The 20690-nt window shown below is 37.9% G+C and overlaps 2 protein-coding genes across 2 annotated transcripts in view; one reads left to right on the top strand and one right to left on the bottom strand.

Annotated features, from left to right (window-relative positions):
- Ahcy (adenosylhomocysteinase) overlaps nucleotides 1-3433 on the top strand; it is a 3683-nt gene extending 250 nt beyond the window's left edge. Inside the window, exons 2-6 of the mRNA XM_067783349.1 lie at nucleotides 1-36; nucleotides 177-367; nucleotides 666-781; nucleotides 851-1076; nucleotides 1874-3433. Of these exons, the coding sequence (XP_067639450.1) occupies nucleotides 15-36; nucleotides 177-367; nucleotides 666-781; nucleotides 851-1076; nucleotides 1874-2614 (1296 nt within the window). The 5' untranslated portion in view covers nucleotides 1-14 and the 3' untranslated portion in view covers nucleotides 2615-3433. The remainder of the gene's footprint in view (nucleotides 37-176; nucleotides 368-665; nucleotides 782-850; nucleotides 1077-1873) is intronic.
- Nucleotides 3420-14694, bottom strand: LOC137250471 (uncharacterized). Its single transcript, XM_067783350.1, has 3 exons — nucleotides 14381-14694; nucleotides 14120-14276; nucleotides 3420-4027 (listed from the first exon to the last, which is right to left on the bottom strand). The coding sequence occupies exons 1-3, from the start codon at nucleotides 14511-14513 to the stop codon at nucleotides 3490-3492; spliced, it is 828 nt and encodes a 275-aa protein (XP_067639451.1). The 5' UTR covers nucleotides 14514-14694; the 3' UTR covers nucleotides 3420-3489.
- Nucleotides 14695-20690: the final 5996 nt, after the last annotated feature.

The raw sequence follows: 20690 nt of genomic DNA, 5'->3' as shown, positions 1-20690 counted from the left end.
ATACGTACTCAAAAATGAAGCCGCAATATAAAGTTGGTGAGTACAGGCTAGTTAATCTAGGTTAAGTACGCACCGGTAAAATCAGCTGGAGCTGCCTACTTTTTCTAGTAGATTGTGAATTATAATTTCATATTATCCTAATGTTAAATAAACAAATAATCCTTTTCCCTTTTTAGCCGATATCAGCCTTGCAGAATGGGGACGTAAAGCTATCATTATTGCAGAAAATGAGATGCCTGGTCTCATGGTCATTCGTCAAAAGTATGGACCGCAGAAGGTGCTGAAGGGTGCACGTATTGCAGGATGTTTACATATGACTGTACAAACTGCGGTATTAATAGAAACGCTCGTCGAGTTGGGAGCAGAAGTAAGTCAAAAATGATCACAAAAAATGTTCGAAGGTTGGCCGGGGTCGACGGGGTCAAATTAGCTTATCAATATTATTAGATTACGTGCGTACTGGAAATACATATACATTACATAGTGCTCATCTATTATGCAGATCATGGCTAATCGATTGGCATTGCCAAGCATTTTATTTTTTGGTGGCCAATAGTTCAAAATAGATGTTGAGATTATAACAGCATTGTTTCCTACTGCTATCATGATGCTTTTTCTATTTTATTCTTGAGTGTTTAAATATTTGTATTATTTCTCGTTTTAAGGTTCAATGGTCAAGCTGTAATATATTCAGTACCCAGGATAATGCCGCAGCTGCTATTGCTAAAACCGGTATTCCAGTTTATGCCTGGAAGGGTGAGACTGATGAAGAGTACTCATGGTAACCGAAACAAATACAACTGCGTATAAATTAATAATAAAATATTATATCTCTTCGTCCAACTCTTAGGTGCATTGAACAAACGCTGGTTTTCCCAGACGGAAAGCCTCTAAATTTAATTCTTGACGATGGTGGCGATTTGACCAATTTGGTTCATGAAAAATTTCCACAATATCTAAAAAATATTAAAGGTTTGAGTGAAGAAACCACAACCGGTGTACACAATTTGTATAAAATGATGAAGGATGGTCGCCTTGGTGTACCTGCCATTAATGTCAACGATTCTGTAACAAAGGTTCGTAATAGAAATAACAAGCCATTAGATTGTCATTGTTTCGTAGGATAAGAGGGATCGAGACACAGGATGTTTGTTTTGTTCCAACCGCACCTTCCAATAGCATCTTATGGTGCTAACCCGAATGCCTCGAAAACGATTTTTTCTTTACCTAGAGCCTTTACCTCACTGGATGTTTGCGCCTTTTACGACAGGCATGCCTAAGCCTCTCAAACCGCTGGGTCTTTGTAAAACATTCCGATTCGCATGAACGGTTTTAAGCAATTTTTATTTATACTTACGGTCGCGTCAATATATATTAGACAGGCGCTGCATTTAATTCATCAATAAGGAAAGACGTGGGCATTAGCGAGGTGCTGCAAAACTTACAAGATCATGTGCAAATCCTACGACGTTAGACTCACAAGATGATTAAATCTCCTAAGGCTCACCATAGGCATACTAACTGGACAATGCCTACAGTAGATGTAGTAAGTGCGAGCTGCAGGAATAAGCTGTTCTGCACGTATTGTGTCCTGCGCATGAGATGTCAAGAGCGCTGCTACAAAGGGGGCAGAGATGTAAGGCATCGAGGTGGCAATTAAGTAAGGTCTTAATTATCTATCCTTCATTGTAGTCTGGGCTCTTGATATTACACAACATTTGGTACTCTTCTAAAGGAGTATTGACGGAAAATACTTATCGGTTACAGATCGTAGTCTTCTAAAGTTATAAACATTCGGCGTCAAAAATTCGTTTACTTTGACTTTTTTTAATGAAGAGAAAAGCTTAGTCGCTAAACTTATTTTTATTTACAGAGTAAATTTGATAATTTATATGGTTGCCGTGAATCGTTGATCGATGGTATTAAACGCGCTACAGATGTAATGATTGCTGGTAAAGTATGCTGTGTCGCCGGCTATGGTGATGTAGGCAAGGGTTGCGCACAGGCTTTACGTGGTTTTGGTGGTCGTGTTATTATCACCGAAATTGATCCAATTATTGCGCTGCAAGCTGCTATGGAAGGCTATGAAGTTACAACTATGGAAGAAGCATGCAAAGAAGCAACTATTTTTGTTACCACCACCGGTTGCAAGGACATCATTACTGGCGCTCATTTTCAACATATGCCCGACGATGCAATTGTATGTAATATTGGTCATTTCGATTGTGAAATTGATGTAGCCTGGTTGAATGCTAATGCTAAAGATAAGATTAATGTTAAACCTCAAGTTGATCGTTATACATTGGCAAATGGTCGTCACGTTATTTTGTTGGCCGAAGGACGTTTGGTAAATTTGGGTTGCGCGCATGGTCATCCAAGTTTTGTTATGTCCAATTCATTCAGTAATCAAGTGCTTGCACAAATCGAGCTGTGGACCAAGGCTGATAAATATACTGTGGGTGTACATATGTTGCCGAAAATTCTGGATGAAGAGGTAGCTAGTCTACATTTGGAGAAATTGGGTGTGAAGTTGACAAAATTGACTGATGATCAGTCCAAGTATTTGGGTGTGCCACAGGCTGGTCCATTCAAACCTGATCACTACAGATACTAGGTGTACTTATAAGACTTAAGATGTTGCATGCGTTGTAAGGTGACCTTGTTTTATAGTTTTGAATTTATTTCAATTGTCTTCTTTACTATTACCTAGTAGATTTTGTTGCCAGTGGTAAGGATATAAAATGTACAAGGGACTATATATATGTGAATAGAGCATTTATATCCTAATCGTTTAATCTGCCCTGCATAGAAAAAAGGCAGTAAAGTGTAACAAGTGAACTCAGAGAAAATTGAATTTTTATTTGGGAAATTTTAGATTATCCAAGTTAACTTCAAATTTAAGACCTTGTTTTATCTTTCATTGGTAATTTAAATTTAATATTTATTTAGTTAATGAGAAAATTGTAATTGCGGAAATTTATTGGCATTAAAATTCAGCGAAGTCATTAATAAAATCGTATATTTGTAAGACGGTTCAAAACGCATGTAAGTTTGAAAATATATTTTTTGATTAAAAAAAATGTATGAGTTTAAATTAATTTAGTTCCCTTCCACTGGGGAGTCAATCCAGTGACGTATGGATTGTTTGTTTCGAATTTACTTATAGTTTCCCTAGTGTGTGCTTTTGTGAGTCCACAAAAGTACTCTGGACCTTAGAATGCTGTTGTTGTTGTTGTTGTAGCAGTGTGATGTAGCACCCTGCTCAGCATAAGCATTTAATTTGATTGTAGTCATAGTTTAAGACTCGCATTGTATATATGTATGCGTTATCCAAAATGCATAAATGCATTTTTATTTTTCTAAAGTGTAATTGTTAAAAATAACTAACTGAACTTTTAAATAATAAAATTGGTTCTTACCTTGGTCAACTTTAGCCTGTCGACACATTTTGCGCCTAAAAGTACGTTACACCTAAAACTACCAGAAGCCTTACACACAGTCTGGCTCCACCTTCAAAGTCATTATGATTTCTGTAACTTTTTGCATAGCTATTGCTTGTTTACGCTCGCTCATTCCACATAGAGTTTCGACAATCATCTGCCCAAATCCATGCACGGCTGGATTTCGATGACTACTTCTTGTTGTACCACACCATTTCTTAAAACTCTCCAAAGCACTGATAAGCTCACTTGCACTTTCAGTATCAGATTCATAATGTCGTTTTCTATTATTTCTTTGTCGATTTGTAGAGCTCGGAGCTGTTTTATACAAAACTTTAGGTTGCTCCTGCAATTTTAACGGATTGAATCGGGTGTATTGCGAGTAAGATGGGCTATCAGACTGTTCAATAGCTTCAATATCTTGTATTATTTCTTCTTCTTGATCGGACATTGGCCCTGTTGAATCTTTTAATTGGATATTATCGGTAACATATTCATAATGTTGCTCATTGTCATCATTTTCGCTAACAAATGATTGAGAAGTATTTTCTATTAGCTCATCTCTCACTCGGAATACGATGCGGCCCCTACAGTGCAATAAAAAAAAATTTTTAAATATTAAATCAAATAACTTTGTGGTTATTGGCGCTTTTCGGCCTATAATTTCAAGACAACTAAAAATTGGCTCAAATAACTTTTATTAGAAAGGGTTAAAGCAGTAAAATTTGCTTTTTGTTGCATTGAGTGGTTACCGATAGGAGCGGGAACTCCAGTAAGATCTATATATATATTTGTATTTGTATTTATTAGGCAATTCATCCCAGCACAACAATTTGACAAACATTATTTTACAGTGCTAGTCGGTAAAAGGCATAAAATAGGAACAATTTAAACTTGAAACTTAAAGCTAATGACTATGGCTAAGAAAAGGTTACAATAAATAATATATTTAATAAATAGTAAATAAATAAAATAAACGAATAGTAGAGTACATTTGCTTAGAAGGAATCAGTATTTTAATTGTCTAGGTTATTATAGAAACTTGTTAATTCTTTATTGAAGAGCAGAGCATTGCTTATAAGCCTAAGTCTAGAAGGGAGCGAGTTCCAAAGACGTATGGAATTAATGAAGAACTGGCGATCAGATATTAGCATACGATGTCTGAAGTGGGTAAGGAGAACAGATCTAGACGACTGGAGAAAATTTAGCCTCCGATACAGACAGTCAGGTTCCTTCATATATACTGCGAGAAGTCGAGAGGAAAGGACGTGTTTAAGATCGCTCGTTGAATTTTGTTTGCAAAAATGGTGAAACCCTTTGAATAATTATTAAAAGTGACAAATATGTGAGATAGAGACTCTGTAAGAAGATCAGTTCACTTTTAATTTAACAAAATCTAATATCAATAACGATTCAAAACCTAGTGAAATACCATATAAATATTTAATAATTTTATACCGGTGAGAAAGTGACTCAAGTCTAGCGAATAGAAACGCATACATATGCATATATAATTACAAATTAACACAAAACGAAAACGGCATAGTGAAAACGATAGCAAAGGCAATATGTCTGAAAGCGAAAATAAGTGTGACAAGTGCAAACTTGCAATTCGCGGGGAGACGGGAATTAGATGTGTGGGTGTGTGTGCGAAAGTATACCACTCGGCAGCAAAATGTTCCGGCTTGGATAGCTATAAAGCTACTGTAAAAGGAACACATCCAATGGTGAATTTTATTTGCGAAGAGTGTATTACATACATACATAATATTGATCTGGTATTGCGAGACATGCAAGAGAGTGTTAATAGGAACAGTGGCTATTTAAAAGAATACAAAAACGAATTTGAAGAAGCTTTAAAAACCAACCAAAAAGAGATGCGGGCGTTAATGAAAACAATGGAGGAAAATACAATGAACGTTTGGCGACCTTAAAAATGCATCAAGAAATGTATATTAAAAATGCAGCTGAAATTAAGAAAGTGTGGGAGATAGCAGAGAAAATAAAAAATCAAGCTGAAGTAGTGGGGAGGGAGAATGAGAAATTTTGTAGTGAAATAAAAACAATAGTAAAGGAGAAGAACGATGGGATACCACAACAAACATATGCAAATATTCTAAGAACGGGTGAAAATAAAAACACAGCTAGGGCCGTTCCAGAGCTTAAGAAACGGGCTCCTATTATTGTTAAACCGAAGGCAAAACAAACTAGTGAAAGAACAAGGCAAGATCTAAATAATAAAATTAACCCTAACGAGCTAAAGATAACAGACATTAAAGCGGGCCATAATGGTATTATGGTGATCGATAGTATTAATGAAGATGAAAGAAATAAGATTAAACAAATTATGGATAAAAAAATAAGTGATGAATATGAAATAAAGATACCACGTGACTATAAACCAAAATTATTTATAACAGGCATGCAGTTTGAAAAGAATAGAGATGACCTGATCGAGTGTCTAAGAAAGCAAAACAAATGCCTAGAACAGGGTGAAATAAAAATTATTAAGCAATATAATGTTAAAACTAGCAACAAAAACTATTACAACGCAATATTGGAGGTGGACGAGGAAATGTTTACTAATGCTTTAAAATTGGATAAGCTCAACGTAGGATGGGAAAGGTGCAAAGTTTACGATGGCGTTGATGTGACAACGTGTTTCAAATGTAGAGGATACAATCACAAGGCGACTGAATGCAAAAACGAGGAAGTTTGTACCAAATGCTTGGGTAAGCATAAGACCATTGAATGTAATGAACAACCAGCAAACAAGTGTATAAACTGCATAAAGGCAAATGAGAAGTTAAATCTAGGACTAGATGTCAATCACTCGTGCAATAGCAGACAGTGCCCAGTCTACCTAAAGCACTTGAATGCAAAAAAACAAAGGCTAGGATACTAGCAGCGAACACCTGACGCACTGATAAGCCCGCCACAATTCAATGAGATACCGCTGAAGAAAATTCGATACAAAGAAAGACTGCAGACTAGACACAATGAACTTAAGTGCATATACTTGAATATTAACAGCATAGTATCAAACAAATGTGAACTGGAAGTGTTGGCTGAAGTACATACACCAAGTGTCATATTATGTTCGGAAACGTGTACAACGAAAGATGTTGAAGACAGCGAATTAGAAATAGCATCGTATAATATGGTTAGATGCGACTCGCACAGCAGGCATACAGGAGGAGTACTAGTGTATGTTCATAGGACAGTGGAGATAAATGTAATTTATAATGCTAGTGTCAATATGAACTTATGGTGCATTATAATAAAATTGAAAAAGGTCGATAAAAAGTGGCAAATAGGGGTTCTGTATCATTCACCAAGCACAAGTGATGCAGCGTTTATCGAGTACCTAAATGAAATATTAATCGATAAATTTTAAAGAAGTAAATGTAATATACTAATCGGGGATTTTAATATAAACATGAACTACATATCAACATATAGTACAAAATTGAATGAGATATTTTCTGTGATGGGTATGACCCAAAAAGTAGAATTTAATACTCGAATTACAGATGCAAGTGCATCTAAAATTGATTTATTATATTCAAATTCAGATGAAATACAGTGCAATAATTTGCCTGCATACAAAATTTCAGATCACGAAACAATAATGTTCAATATTAAAACGTCTAAATCATACCAGATGAGAATGACCAAGAAAATCACAGCTTGGGATAAATATAATAGTGAAATCTTAATAAGCATCCTGAGATCATGTAACTTCAACATAAATGAAAACCTACTAATTGATGAGAAAGTCGAATTAGTGAACAACATAATAATGCAAGCTATGGAAAGTTTAACGTATGAAAAAGAAGTTCATATCAAGCTTATGAATAAATGGTACGACAGAGAACTGGCGCAAATGAATAAATGCAAATATAATAATTATAAGCTTGCGATACAAACAGGTGATTGGAACGAATATAAAAATATAAATCGTATCTACAAAAAGCTAGTAAAAATAAAGAAAGTTAAATATATGGAAAATAAAGTCGAAATGAATGAAAATAACGCCAGAGAAATGTGGAAACATCTTAAGCAAGCGGTTTGCTTAACGAGAGATAACGAAGGGATTAAAAAGGCGATAATAGATGGTATGATGGTAGAAAATGAAACTGAGCTGGCAAATGGTCTAAATAGGTTCTTTATAAATAGCGTAATAGAAATTAATAACATCATAGAACCTTGCCGTATAGCACTAAGTGATGTACAAGTCAATTCTAGATTAAAGTTTGCCAAAATAACAACAGATGAAGTTATTAATATTCTGAAAGAGTTCAAATATAAAATAGGCGGCAGAAAACTTATATCTGATGGAGTACTTAAAGATTGTATATCGTATACAGGATATTTCTACGCACAAATAATCAATAACAGCCTAGAAGAGGGTCTTGTACCAGAAAAGTGGAAAACGTCAGCGGTGATACCAGTGGAAAAAGTTAAAAAGACAGTAAAACCTGAAGAACTTAGACCCATAAACACCCTGCCTAGTGATTGTAAAATACTTGAAGCTTATGTTAAGAACCAGTTAACGAAATACCTTGAAGATAATAATATACTAGCCCACCAGCAGTCAGGCTTTAGAAAGAAACATTCATGTGAGACAGCTCTTAATTTGGTGATACATGACTGGAAAGAAGAGTTAAATAAAAAAAAAGTGGTTGTTTCAGTCTTCCTAGACCTCAAACGAGCTTTTGAAACAGTGGATAGGGAGATCTTAATCAAAAAAATGGAACGTATTGGTATAACTGGTATAGAACTTGACTGGTTTCGCAGCTATTTGAAGCAGAGGAGACAGAAAACGGTTATAAATACCGTGATGTCTGATGAATTGGAAGTACCCATAGGGTTACCACAAGGCTCAGTTTTGGCACCGATACTGTTCTTAATTTATATTAATGATATAGTTAACACTATTGAAGGTTGTGAAATCAAACTATTCGCTGATGATGCATTAATAATGATTAGTGAGAATAATATTAATTCTGCACTTTCTAAAATACAACATGAACTGAATAACCTGTATAAATGGTTGTGCGGAAATAGACTGAAACTTAATATAAATAAAACGAAATTTATGATAATAACAAGGAGGAACGTTAATGAGGATATAATTGGTTTAAAAATAAATGATGAAAGCATACAAAAAGTTGACAGTATAAAATATTGGGAATTATAATTGATAACAAACTCAAGTTTGAAGAACATATAAACTACACAGTCCAGAAAGTTGCGAAAAAAATTGGGGTTATGCAGAGAACATCCAAATATATTCAAAAAAAGTACAAAATAATTATATATAAGTCCATTATAGAACCGCACTTTGTAAACTGCCCATCTATTCTATTCATTGTGTCAGACAAAGAAATAGATAAACTTCAAAAGGTGCAAAACAGATGTATGAGATTTATTCTTAAAAAACCTAGAGATACTCGTACGGCTGATATGCTGAGAAGTTTGAACTGGTTAAGTGTAAAGCAAAAGATTTTTTTTCACGCTATGAAGTTTATATTTAATATTAAAAGTGAAAATGTACCTGAATATCTAAGTAAAAACGTAGTATTAGTTAAGCAAACACATAACATTAATACAAGGAATAAACACAATTTCAAACTGCCTTTATTCAGAACTGAAATAGATCAGCAAAATATTTTTTATAAAGGTCTAAAAAGTTTCAATGAACTGCCTATAGATATAAAAAGTTGTAATGAAATCGGGGCTTTTAAAGCAAAACTTTATGAATATTGTAAAACCTTAGCAATAAGATAGTAAATTGTAATATAATTTAATTTATGAATTAGGCTTTTTTGCCGTAATAAATAAATGAAATGAAAATGAAAATGAAATATTAATTTATGTAGCGTAGTGAGCGTTTTAAGTTTAATAAGGTTATCGAAAGCAATGTTTAGCAACCTGTAAGCATGTTGAGAGACGTGGTCAAGTCTTTTCAACCCATAGACGTATCTAGCAATGTTGTTATACACAACATTAAGTTTCCTCTTACATACATAGTCACAATTGGAGTAAACCTCACAACCATAAAGGAGCGTAGGTATTAAGTACGCTTTTGCTATTAGTAGACGAATATGTAACGGAGTAAAATATTGTGTAAGCCAAAGTGTACGAAGCATCCCATACACTTTTCCCCACTGTGCGGAAGATGTGATCTTTCCATGTCAGGGTTTTGTTAAAAACTATACCTAGATTTTTTGCCGTGTCAACGTATTCTATAATAGTGTTGTCTAAAATTAAATTTTCCATTCCACTTTTATCTAGTGACCTTCTATGAATGACTATACATTTCGACTTCTTAGGGTTAAGACATAAGCCGTTCATAGAAGCCCACGTACCAATTTGACACAAATCGTAATTTAAGTTATTAATACATGAACTGGTACGATCACTAGGACAGCACATATACAATTGTACGTCGTCAGCATAAATGTGAATATTACAATACTTGAGAACACCAGGCAAATCGTTTATATACAAAACAAATAACAGGGGACCAAGGATTGAGCCTTGTGGGACTCCTCTTAAAACACTGACGAAGTCAGACTTTCTGCTACCAACACTTACTGCCTGAGTTCGGTCGGCCAAATACGATCTGATTAGGGCTGTTGCACAGTTGGAGAAATTAAATAGGTTGTCCAGCTTCTTGCAGAGAACGGTGTGGTCGACCGAGTCAAACGCTTTTGAATGGTCGAGAAGAGTCAGGAAAGCAGTAAAATTTTTGTCAACTTGTTCTCGAATATCCTCTATCACCGATAGGAGCGCCGTTTTACAGCTACGATTTGACCTGAATCCAGACTGGGAATCTGTGAGAAGGTTATTATTCTGCACATAAGTATTTATCTGGCAGTGCAAAATTCGTTCGACGACCTTGGAAAGGAAAGGCAGAATAGCTATAGGCCTATACTCCTTGTTTTGCTTGGGGATTGGGATTACCTTAGCAACTTTCCAAAATTTGGGAAATACACAGGACGTCAGCACAGAGTTAACCAAGTAGGTTAAGTGAGGAAGGATTTTAGGAAGAATTATTTTTAAAAATTTCGGACATATACCATCGAACCCCATAGCATTAGACTTTACTGAAAGAATGGCTTGAACGACATCACACTCATCGACACTAGCAAACTCAAGAGGACCAAGATCAACATTGGCGCGAATACAATAATTATCAGCACATATATTGTCAGTTGAGATTGGCAGATTTACAAAATTTATATTTATCTCATTAATGTCTACATCAGGGAGGACAGAAATATCACATTTGGATTTTCCGATACCAATATGTTTAATCGACTTCCAGGTTTCCTTCGAACTCAAAGCAGCACTAAACTTGTTATTATAAAATTTCTGCTTAGCTGACCTAATGGCTTTGTTTGCAGCGATCCTAGCTGTTTTGAAGCAGTTGTGAGCCTCCAGGGTTTTGTATCTTTTCCATCGTGAGTAAGCAAGGTTACGCTGGTGAATTAAGTGTTTTAGATTGGCACTAAACCAAGGGGTATTATTGTGTGTAGCAGCTTTGAGTTTCACTGGCACATAGTTGTCGAAAAGCCGAATGATATGGTTCTGTAGGAATGATGCCTGATCATCGACCGATGTCAGTGTACGAATCAAGCTCCACTCAACCGACTCCACCGCTGCATTAAGGGAACTGTAATCTATTCTTCTAAAATCACGATATGTAAAGGAACATTGTATGTGTGACGTTTGGAAGTTGTAACTAAGAAATATTAGATCGTGTTTTGAAAAGCAAGATGCCGACAATTGATCGTAGTGGAGCAATTTCAGGGGATCATTCACAAAAAATAAATCCAGCAAAGAAGAATTAGAATAAGATTTCAATATCTACCGAGTTGTTTCCTAGCATCTCAAGATACCAGGCCGGCTATTTCGGGAAATTTGGCATGACCACAGATAATTTTCTGGGTTATAAATAGTTGTTGATGATAGATGTTTTCAGTTTGGTTGTTATTGTTTTTGTTGTTGTAGCAATGCTCGCCCCAGCCGCGACCGATCACAAATTGTTATCAATATCCTCTAACGGGAGTCCAAGGAAACTTGCCGTTTCAACAGGGGTGGACCATAAGGAAAGGGGTGTTAGAGGCGTTGGTTCCACATTACAATTAAAGAGATGGTTGGTGTCATGTGGGGACACATTGCAAGCGGGGCATACATTTTGTATGTCGGGGTTGATTCTGGATAGGTAAGAGTTTAACCTGTTACAGTATCCAGAACGAAGTTGAGCAAGAGTGACACGCGTTTCCCTGGGGAGTATGCGTTCCTCTTCCGCGAGTTCTGGATATTTTTCTTCAAGTACTGGATTCACCGGTCAATTCCCGACATAAAGGTCCGACGCCTGTCTATGGAGTTCACCAAGGACCTGCTTGTGTTTTTTCGCTTCATACGGCTGGGTTCTCAGGTGCCGTATTTCCTCAAAATGCTTACGGAGATGACTCCTTAGGCCCCTAGGTGGTGCTGGTTCGTCAATCAGATGTCTGTTGGGATGCCCAGGTTTCTGGGTATTCAACAGAAACTGTTTGGTCAGCATCTCATTTCTCTCCCTGATGGGGAGTATTCTCGCCTCATTATGCAGATGGTGTTCTGGGGACATAAGAAGACAGCCCGTGGCGATTCTGAGAGCAGTATTTTGGCAGGCCTGTAGTTTCTTCCAGTAGGTAGTTTTTAGGCTTGGCGACCATATGGGTGACGCGTAGCACGTAATCGGCTGGCTAATTGCTTTGTATGTGGTCATGAGCGTTTCTTTATCTTTTCCCCAGGTACTGCAGCAAGGGATTTGAGGATTTTAGGATTTTGAGGATTTTATTACGGCTCTGAATTCTCGGAACGCTCTGAATTCTCTGTTATTGTAGCAGTGCTTCGCCCCATCCAATAGGTGCGACCGAGGACAAATGGTCTCAATGTCCTCTAACGGGAGACCAAGGAAACTTGCTGTTTTAACAGGGGTGGACCATAATGAGAGGTGTGTTAGTTGGTTCCACAATACAGTTAAAGGGATGGGTTTTGTATGTCGGAGTTGATTCTGGATAGGTAAGTCTTTAACCTGTTACAGTATCCAGATCAAAGTTGAGCTAGAGTGACTCGCGTTTTTCGCGAGTGGGTACCTCTTATGCTAGTTTTGGGTATTGTTCTTTGAGTACAGGATTTACTGGGCAATTCCTGGCATAGAGGTCCGACGTCTCAGTTTGGCCGTCGAATATACTTTTGGTATAAACACATTCAGCCTATGTGAGGGCCTTACTGGCCAATGTGTTCGATCTAGCCTAAAAAATTCACTCGGTACTCCGAAAAATTTTAACTCTGTCCGGAGATATTTGCAGTTGAGGCTGGTAATTTCCATGTGGTTGGACGCATTTTTTCTACACAGGAAAAAAATTTGTACTAAAGGGTTTTTGGACGGATTTAATGTTTTAGAAGCCGAAGGCCGCCAATGCGAGAAGATGTTCTGCGCAAAAAATGCTATCCCCAGTTTCGGAGGCGTTTTTCGTTTTTTGTGAATATATTTTGAAAACGCGTCTTTTGACACCTCTCCCAATATTTTTATACGCGTATTCACCGGTGGCCGCTGCTATAAACTTTTACTAAATTCAATTACTACTGTTGCTGCGCTTCGCAAAATGTTTGCAGCGTTTTTGTCATTACAGCACCAACACTTACCCAACCCTTTAAAATGCCGGAAATAGAGTAGAACAGGGGCCGACTGCTAAAACGCGCGGGTGAGGTATGAAACGACGTATCTTGACAAGTATTAATAATCCGAAGGCGGAAAATAAAAATTTTAGCTCGTTCAAAAGATTTTACCGAAAAATTACCCTGGGTCCCTCCGAAACTGACGGTGGGATTCATAATATTTTTGTGCAGAACACCCCTTTGCGTAGGCGGCCTTCGGCCGCGCTTTTAAAAGACTATCCTGGCCGGTCCACCAATGGGGTGGGATCAAAATTAGAACCGTGCAAAATCCCTTTGTACGCACAATCAATTTTTTTCAGTACACAACATTACAACAACCACATGCAAATAGCCAACTTCGGTAACGTTTTACAAGGCGGTGCACCAAAGGTGGTATCAAAAGACGCGTCTCGACCTCCGTTTTAAGAATCCGAAAGCGGAAATCTAAAATTATTTAATTTAAATTTATTTCTGTCGAAAGTTATTCACAAAAAACCATAAAATGACCCCGAAAGGGTCCGAAATATGGGGACCGATCCATAGTATTTTTGCATAGAACACCTCTCTGCGTTGGCGGCCTTCGGCCGCGCTTATAAAAAATTAACGTGGGTGGGTCCGACACCGGTTTGGGGATCAAAACTAAATGCGCGCAGAACACCTTTCTGCATTAGTGTGTGTGTGTGTACAACAAATCTGACAAACAACAGCAACCACATGAAAATTAGAAACGAGTTTTTGCTTATATCTTTTGACAGAAATAAAAATTTTCGCTTCTGGATTCTAAAAACGGGAGGTCAAGACGCGTCTTTTGATACCCCCTTTGATAATTTCCGATAAAAATTAGGTGGTGCACCGTCTTGTAAAACGTTACCCCAACTTCAACTGCAAATATCTCCGGACAGATTATTGTTGTCGAAGCCAATACGCGTCTGTTGACACCAAAATGCGTACAAACATACCTTCGGTGGACAATGTGCGACTTTAAAAAATCCAACTCATTGAATAGTGGCCAAAATCTTGTTGTTGTCATTCCATTACTAGCAAGTGCAGCCATTCTACGGCTTTCTTTTGAATATCGATCTCGTAAAACCGACCAACGTCGTATACAATCCTCATCTACAAAAGATTAGCAGGTGTTTGAAGCCATGAATATAAATCCATGTTGTATTTGAGAACATGCAGCTGCCAAATATGTCCAGCTGCTCAGTAATTTAACTTACCGCTTACTCCGAGTTCTTTAGCTATCCTTTTCCAAGCAGCCTCCTTTTTTTCGACACATTTATAATCCCTGTTATTTTTGTTATAAAGAAGCTCATTGCGCTCCACCATTTTTACCAATTGTTCATCATCCATATTTGTTTACAAACTTAATTTCTATTTAAAATCTTATCAGTTGGATAACAATCAGCAATGTAACGCGAAGTTGAAATTGGTTAAACACAACTTTATGCAGAAAAAATTGCAAGTAATTATATTTTTCACTATACAATACAGTAACGTCACGTTCCGACATGCATAGCCCTGTGTAACGATGTGCGGCGATGAATAATTGCGCTGCGTTTACATTGTGCGGCGAACACAATCCGCGGGTACCAATGACATGTGAACCAGATACGGATAGAGATTTTTGTTGACACATTAGTTACGTTCCATGGAGACTTGAGCGAGATACGGATAGAAATTTAACATGCAAATGCAACAACAACGTTGTGATCCTGATATTTATCTGGTTCAATTTCTGATCCGTATAACAGTTCTGTTCGTTTCGTTTTCTGTAGTAGATTTTTTGACAGCTAACCACTTTTGAGTTGGTAGCAATCATGGCTCAACTATATGGTTGGTTCATCTCTACAGCAACAACATACATTTGTTCACATTGCCAAAATCAGAGTGTTGCTGTTAGACGAATGGAATGGAATGAAAACATAAAACTTAGCAGCATTTGTATGTAGTAAGAAAATGTTGTAAATTCGTTGGTTTCATTTTAAGTTTGCATCTCCTTCTGACAATCCCTACTGCAGTGAAATGAAAAAAATAAAATCAGCTGGTGAGATGAGCCAACCATATAGTTGAGCCATTGTAGCACCGAACTAAATATGTGTACATTTGTGTATACATAAAAGAATTCGCCATATTTAAAAGCAAAAACACTGAAAGAGTAAACAACTTGAAGATGATGTAAGGAAAATAATGCTTACGTGCGAAACTATTTAAATGTTAATAATTCTATCAGTATCTTAAAATTTTGTGTACGTTTCTTCTTATTTTCAACAAAACAGATGTTTTATATTAACGCTGCCAGTTCTCATAAAGTTGATCCAGATCGTTCCAATGATATTTGAGCCAGAGCCGGAGCTCGATAAACCAATGGAACGGCCCTAGTATATTTGTTGAGAGGTTGCCGAAGGCCGCCAACGCAGAAAGGTGTTCTGCAGAAAAATACTATGGATACCGCCCCCGGTTTCGGAGGCACCCGCGGGTCATTTTTGGGTTTTTCGTTAATATCTTTTGAACGAGTTAAAATTTTTAGATTATTTAAACTGATGTTAAGACGCGTCGATTGGCACCTCTCTCGATATTTTTGGTAGCGTATTAGCAGTCGACCCCTCAACTAGACTATTACCATATTAAGAACAAATTTTATTTATATTATTATTAGGCCTCGATGCACTGTGACATTTATTTATATCTGTTTTGCTTGACCTTTCAGCCTATCACTGCAAATGAAGTCTTTTAATATATTTAAGTACATCTTCAGGCTTTTAACTCCATACTACAAAGTTGTTAAGAGTCGCGCCATCTAGATGGGAGAGGCTCTGCCTTGACAAAGCAACGTAGAAAATTTAAATCGGCTCTTCATTCTCCAGCTCACAAAAGCGAAAATTCCTGTATCGGATAGATTTAACTTGCTAAGGTGATGCGTAGAACTAGTATGCCGTATAGTACCCAGTGAGAGTTCGTACACTCTCTCTGCTTAGATTAATTAGTTTGGCTGATACTCTGATTGCTGCGAGGAAAAGCACAATTTGGCCTGTTTTTGCCGGGACATTCAATCCAGTGTTGTCTGAACAGCATTTTTTCGCAGTTACCTATGGGATCTCTAGGTTGTGTGTAGTGAATATATAGGCGCTTTCAGTGAATACAGAATTCAGCAACTTATCACTCAACAGTTGTGTTTTATGAAAGGATCCAATGTATTGTGACGAATATTACCATCTCTAAGGTTATTAAATAAAAGCACAACAACAGAAACATTAAGCAAGCTACATAAACACATTAATCATCATTTACCCACATACATACAAGGCAACGAAGTGATAATTCACATACAGATGTAGTCATCGGTGGAAATATTACTCACATATACACGCGCATATGGCTATATGAGAGGCTAGAAACGTGTATCTGTAGTTTATAGCTGGTAGCGTATAGCTGGTAACCAAGTGGACAATTCTAGCAGAAGAAACGTCTAGACATTTGGGCACAGAGTATAAAAGTAGCGCCAAATACACGACACGAACATTCCGCAATGTTGTTCGTAGCTTTGGCCATACACCATACGAACTTTTGGCCGAAGATTAGTTCTCTTTCAGACAGCGATGGATACGGACAACAATTGTGCTGCAGCAATATTGCTCGCTGTGGCAATTAAGCGTAAAAAAAAGAGAGAAGATCGCAAAAAAAGAATTTGGTGCAAAGAATGGTTTAAAAAACGAGTAGTTCTTGGACAAAGTGAGCTTATTAAAGAACTGGAATTCACGTCACAAAATGATTTTAAAAATTACGTTCGTATGAGCAAGGCAACATTTGACCAACTTTTACAAACTATCTCTCTTTTTTTGATTCACGTCGGTATTGCGCCCGCAAACTACTTATTTTTTTTATAACTGTATCCTTTGTGGCATCAGGATCTACTTCTTTTAATTTTTCGATTAATGTCGCATAATCATTATTCTTTTTAATTCTATTACAATAATCTTTGCTTTTTACTTGCCGCAATGATGGCAAAGATTTATACACTTCAATAAATTCACTCAGAAATTTTTTATTGTCCATTCTACTTTTCCGCGCACATCTGTTCCGTTCAGAAATTACTACGATTATGTGCTATTTCGCCATACACGCACGAACAGTTCGCGCAAATGTTCGCCAAAAATTAAAATATTTTGATTTTTGGCGAACATTTTCGCGAACTGGCAAACACCACCATACACGACAGAAAAGATCGCAGAAACATGACATAACGGGAAAGTTCGTGGAAATGTTCGTGTCGTGTATTTGGCGCTTAAGGCTGAGTAATCTGCAATCAGTTTGATTTAAGCACGCTATCAGTTGCGAAGTGAAGTTAAATTGCGAAGTACTTTCAAAGTAATCTAATAAAGACCATTTTGTAATACCGAGTATTGGATTGTTTTATTCAACAGTTTAGCGATACGAACGTAAGCAGAAGGTTGCAAATAGGCGGAATTTCAATAAATTCGTTACAGTATGTTTAGTAATTTGGTGTCCGACGACGCCATCCATGTTTTATCCAGGAAATCGCATTGGAATCAGCCGACCATCTGAATATACTAAGAAAAGCGCAAGGTCACGAACATTAGTTAGGTGGCAAGAACGGTATGAAGAATCGAGAAAAGGCCGCTGGACCTTCATGCTAGTTCGGAATACAGCGGAATGGTACGAGTGAAAACACGGTGATCTAAATTACCACCTCACACATATATTGAGCGGGCACGGCGGCTTCAAGGAATATCTAACTAAGCGTGGGATAGAGGAGGATCCTTTCTGTCCACACTGTCCCTCCGAATTGGAAAGCGCAGAACATGTAATGTTTCACTGCCCTCGCTTTTACGGCGAAAGACTCTCTGTACACAGAGTTTTTGGAGAGGAGCCTTCCATAAGGAATTTAGCTGCACGAATGTGCGGACAAATAGATTTTTGGACTGCTGTGAACAAGACGGCGCAAGGCGCGGTAGGTTAGGTTGCAAGGGCTGAGCTGAACACTATGGTAACAGCTCACTACTTAGGCCACCAATGGGCCATTGTAACCTCCGAAGAGATGTTAGGACGATATTCTCTTCCAATTTTTTCTACAAATTGCTGGGAATGGACCTACATGTTTTACGCCGACTCCGAAAAGCATCTGCAAGGCAGATGAGTTTTCACTGAGAAGCTTTTCATGGCAGAAATACACTGGGAGTGCCAGCATCTTCGGTGTGGTAGGTGGAGCACGCTACCATCACACCACGGCGGCCCCTTCCATGAAATACTTTTCAGTAAAAATTCATGTAAATAACTTAGAGATGCCGTTAGGCGTCCCTGGAGGTATATTGGGTCAATAATATTTTTTTAGAATCATATTTAGTATCACTTCAGGCACAGAATTGTGCTCCGTAAATGCGGTTTACCATTAACATGCAGGTAAATTGCGGATTTAATCAAAAACCTCACCACAAAACAGTACTCGTTGCGCTAGACCTATCAAAAGCTTTTGATACAGTCAACCATGGCACTTCACCGCCTCCCTTCCTCCAAGTTTCCAAAGGTGGACCGCAAATTATTTGTCTGGTCGGCAAGCATCGGTGCAATTCAGGAACGCAACATCTAAACCCAGAAGAATTAAACAAGGGGCACCACAGGGTGGTGTCCTATCCCCGCTATTGTTTAACTTCTAAATATCGAAACAGCTATGTATCTCCTTGATCATCCACGTCGATGGTATTACGCTATCTACAGTGCTACACCCAAAAAATACTGGATGTGACCTTCGATCAGGATCTGCATTTTGGCAAGCATGCAACCTCAATTGTATCTAAAATCTAGAGGCGTAATAAAATCCTCGAATCTTTCGCCGGCAGCACTTGGGGTAAAGACAAAGAAACGCTCATTACCACTTACAAAGCAATTGGCCGGCCGATTGCACACTACGTATCCCCGATATGGTTACTCACTGGAAGAAAACACAGGCATGCCAAAACACCGCTATCAGAACCACAACGGGCTGTCTTCTTATATGTCTCCAGAACACCACCTACAGAATGAGTCAAGAGTACTCCCGATTAGGGTTGGAAAGGAAATGCTAAACAAACAGTTTCTGTTGAATACCCAAAAGCCCGGGCATCCCAATAGACATCTAATTGAACAGAACACATCTCCCATGGGCTTAAGAAAACAACTCCGTAAGCATTTTGAGGAAATACGCTATCTGTATATGATTTTCCTGTAGCTTTTTGAACTCTCATCATTGTTGTGCATTGAGTAGGCAGTTGGGAACTTTCACCTTGTCCATTTTGTTTAGATATTTGAAGTAGTAGCCGAGTCCAGAAAATTTGGTTCAAATAGAAGTTGAACTCGGTATATGAATCTGGTACGCTGCGGTACTAGCCCGTCTGCCTCGTGCCTTAAACTGCTGAAGTACTATGTAGATAATTAGGATAATTATAATTCGTCTCTTGGAGAGCAAAAAAGGTCTCTCGCTGTTGCTAGCTTGAGACCGTGTTTCATCATCCATTGATTTACACTTCGCGTTACATAATTTAGTATAAGCTGTGTGACCTCGCAGTTCCGTGCTGTTATGACAGCAGTCACTTCATATTGGAAAGCGACAATAAAAGCGCATCCTGACATATGTAAACAAATAAGGTTGTCATACGTAGCATAGCAGAGATCGGTACCTTGCAGTTCCTGCTATGCCTATTATTCTCACTTTTCTCAGACCTTGATTCATTGCGGTTTCCAGGTACCTTCCCTCAAATTATAGTCCCACAAACGAGCGCCGTATTGAATGTATGACAAACCTGGATCCGAGATTGGTAAATAATTATAGATTTACATAGCGAATGGATTGGTACTTGGCAGCTGCCCATGCATCTTTCCGATACACCCTATCTTTTTACCTCGATCCTAGGCTTCAAGATGTAAGATCGTGATTGAGTCGGTTTATTAGAATATCAAGAGGTGGATTCGTGCTTGATATCACATTGAGCTCTGACCAGGATATGAATGGAAGGTCCTTGACAGGCCATCCTTCTCAGACCATACATATAACGGGAGTTGGAGGAGTGCAACAATTTATCAAAGGCCCCGACAATTGCGTACAACAGAACTTGTCCTTTGCGAAAGCTCAAGGGGAAAGCAAAGCCATCGTGGTGGAGTAAAAAGTTGAGTCTTCTTGGAGTGAAGAGGCACTACTTAAAACACGCTTCCTATCAGGAGATGACGCAGAAGAGTTATGTAACTCCTAATACCGAGCGAGGATTAGTGATAAATACCAAAATTGAATGGGCAATAAAAACTTTTCAAATGACAGATGCAACGATTATATGAATGAGGAATTATTCTCTTAAACACAACATTCTTACAGCAAAGGCAAGTCAGTTGATATTGCATTGCATATTGGAATATAGAGAAAGCTCTGGAACACCAGGAATATGCCCTAGGTGTTTTCATGGACAGTGCCGGAGCTTTCAACAATGTCTCGAAACGAGCAATCATGGACTGTTCCAACTCGATTGAAGTTCATCCGGCCTT

The sequence above is a fragment of the Eurosta solidaginis genome, chromosome 4 (assembly GCF_040869045.1).
Source record: "Eurosta solidaginis isolate ZX-2024a chromosome 4, ASM4086904v1, whole genome shotgun sequence".
Lineage (NCBI taxonomy): Eukaryota > Metazoa > Arthropoda > Insecta > Diptera > Tephritidae > Eurosta > Eurosta solidaginis.
This window is presented reverse-complemented; position numbering and strand designations above follow the sequence as displayed.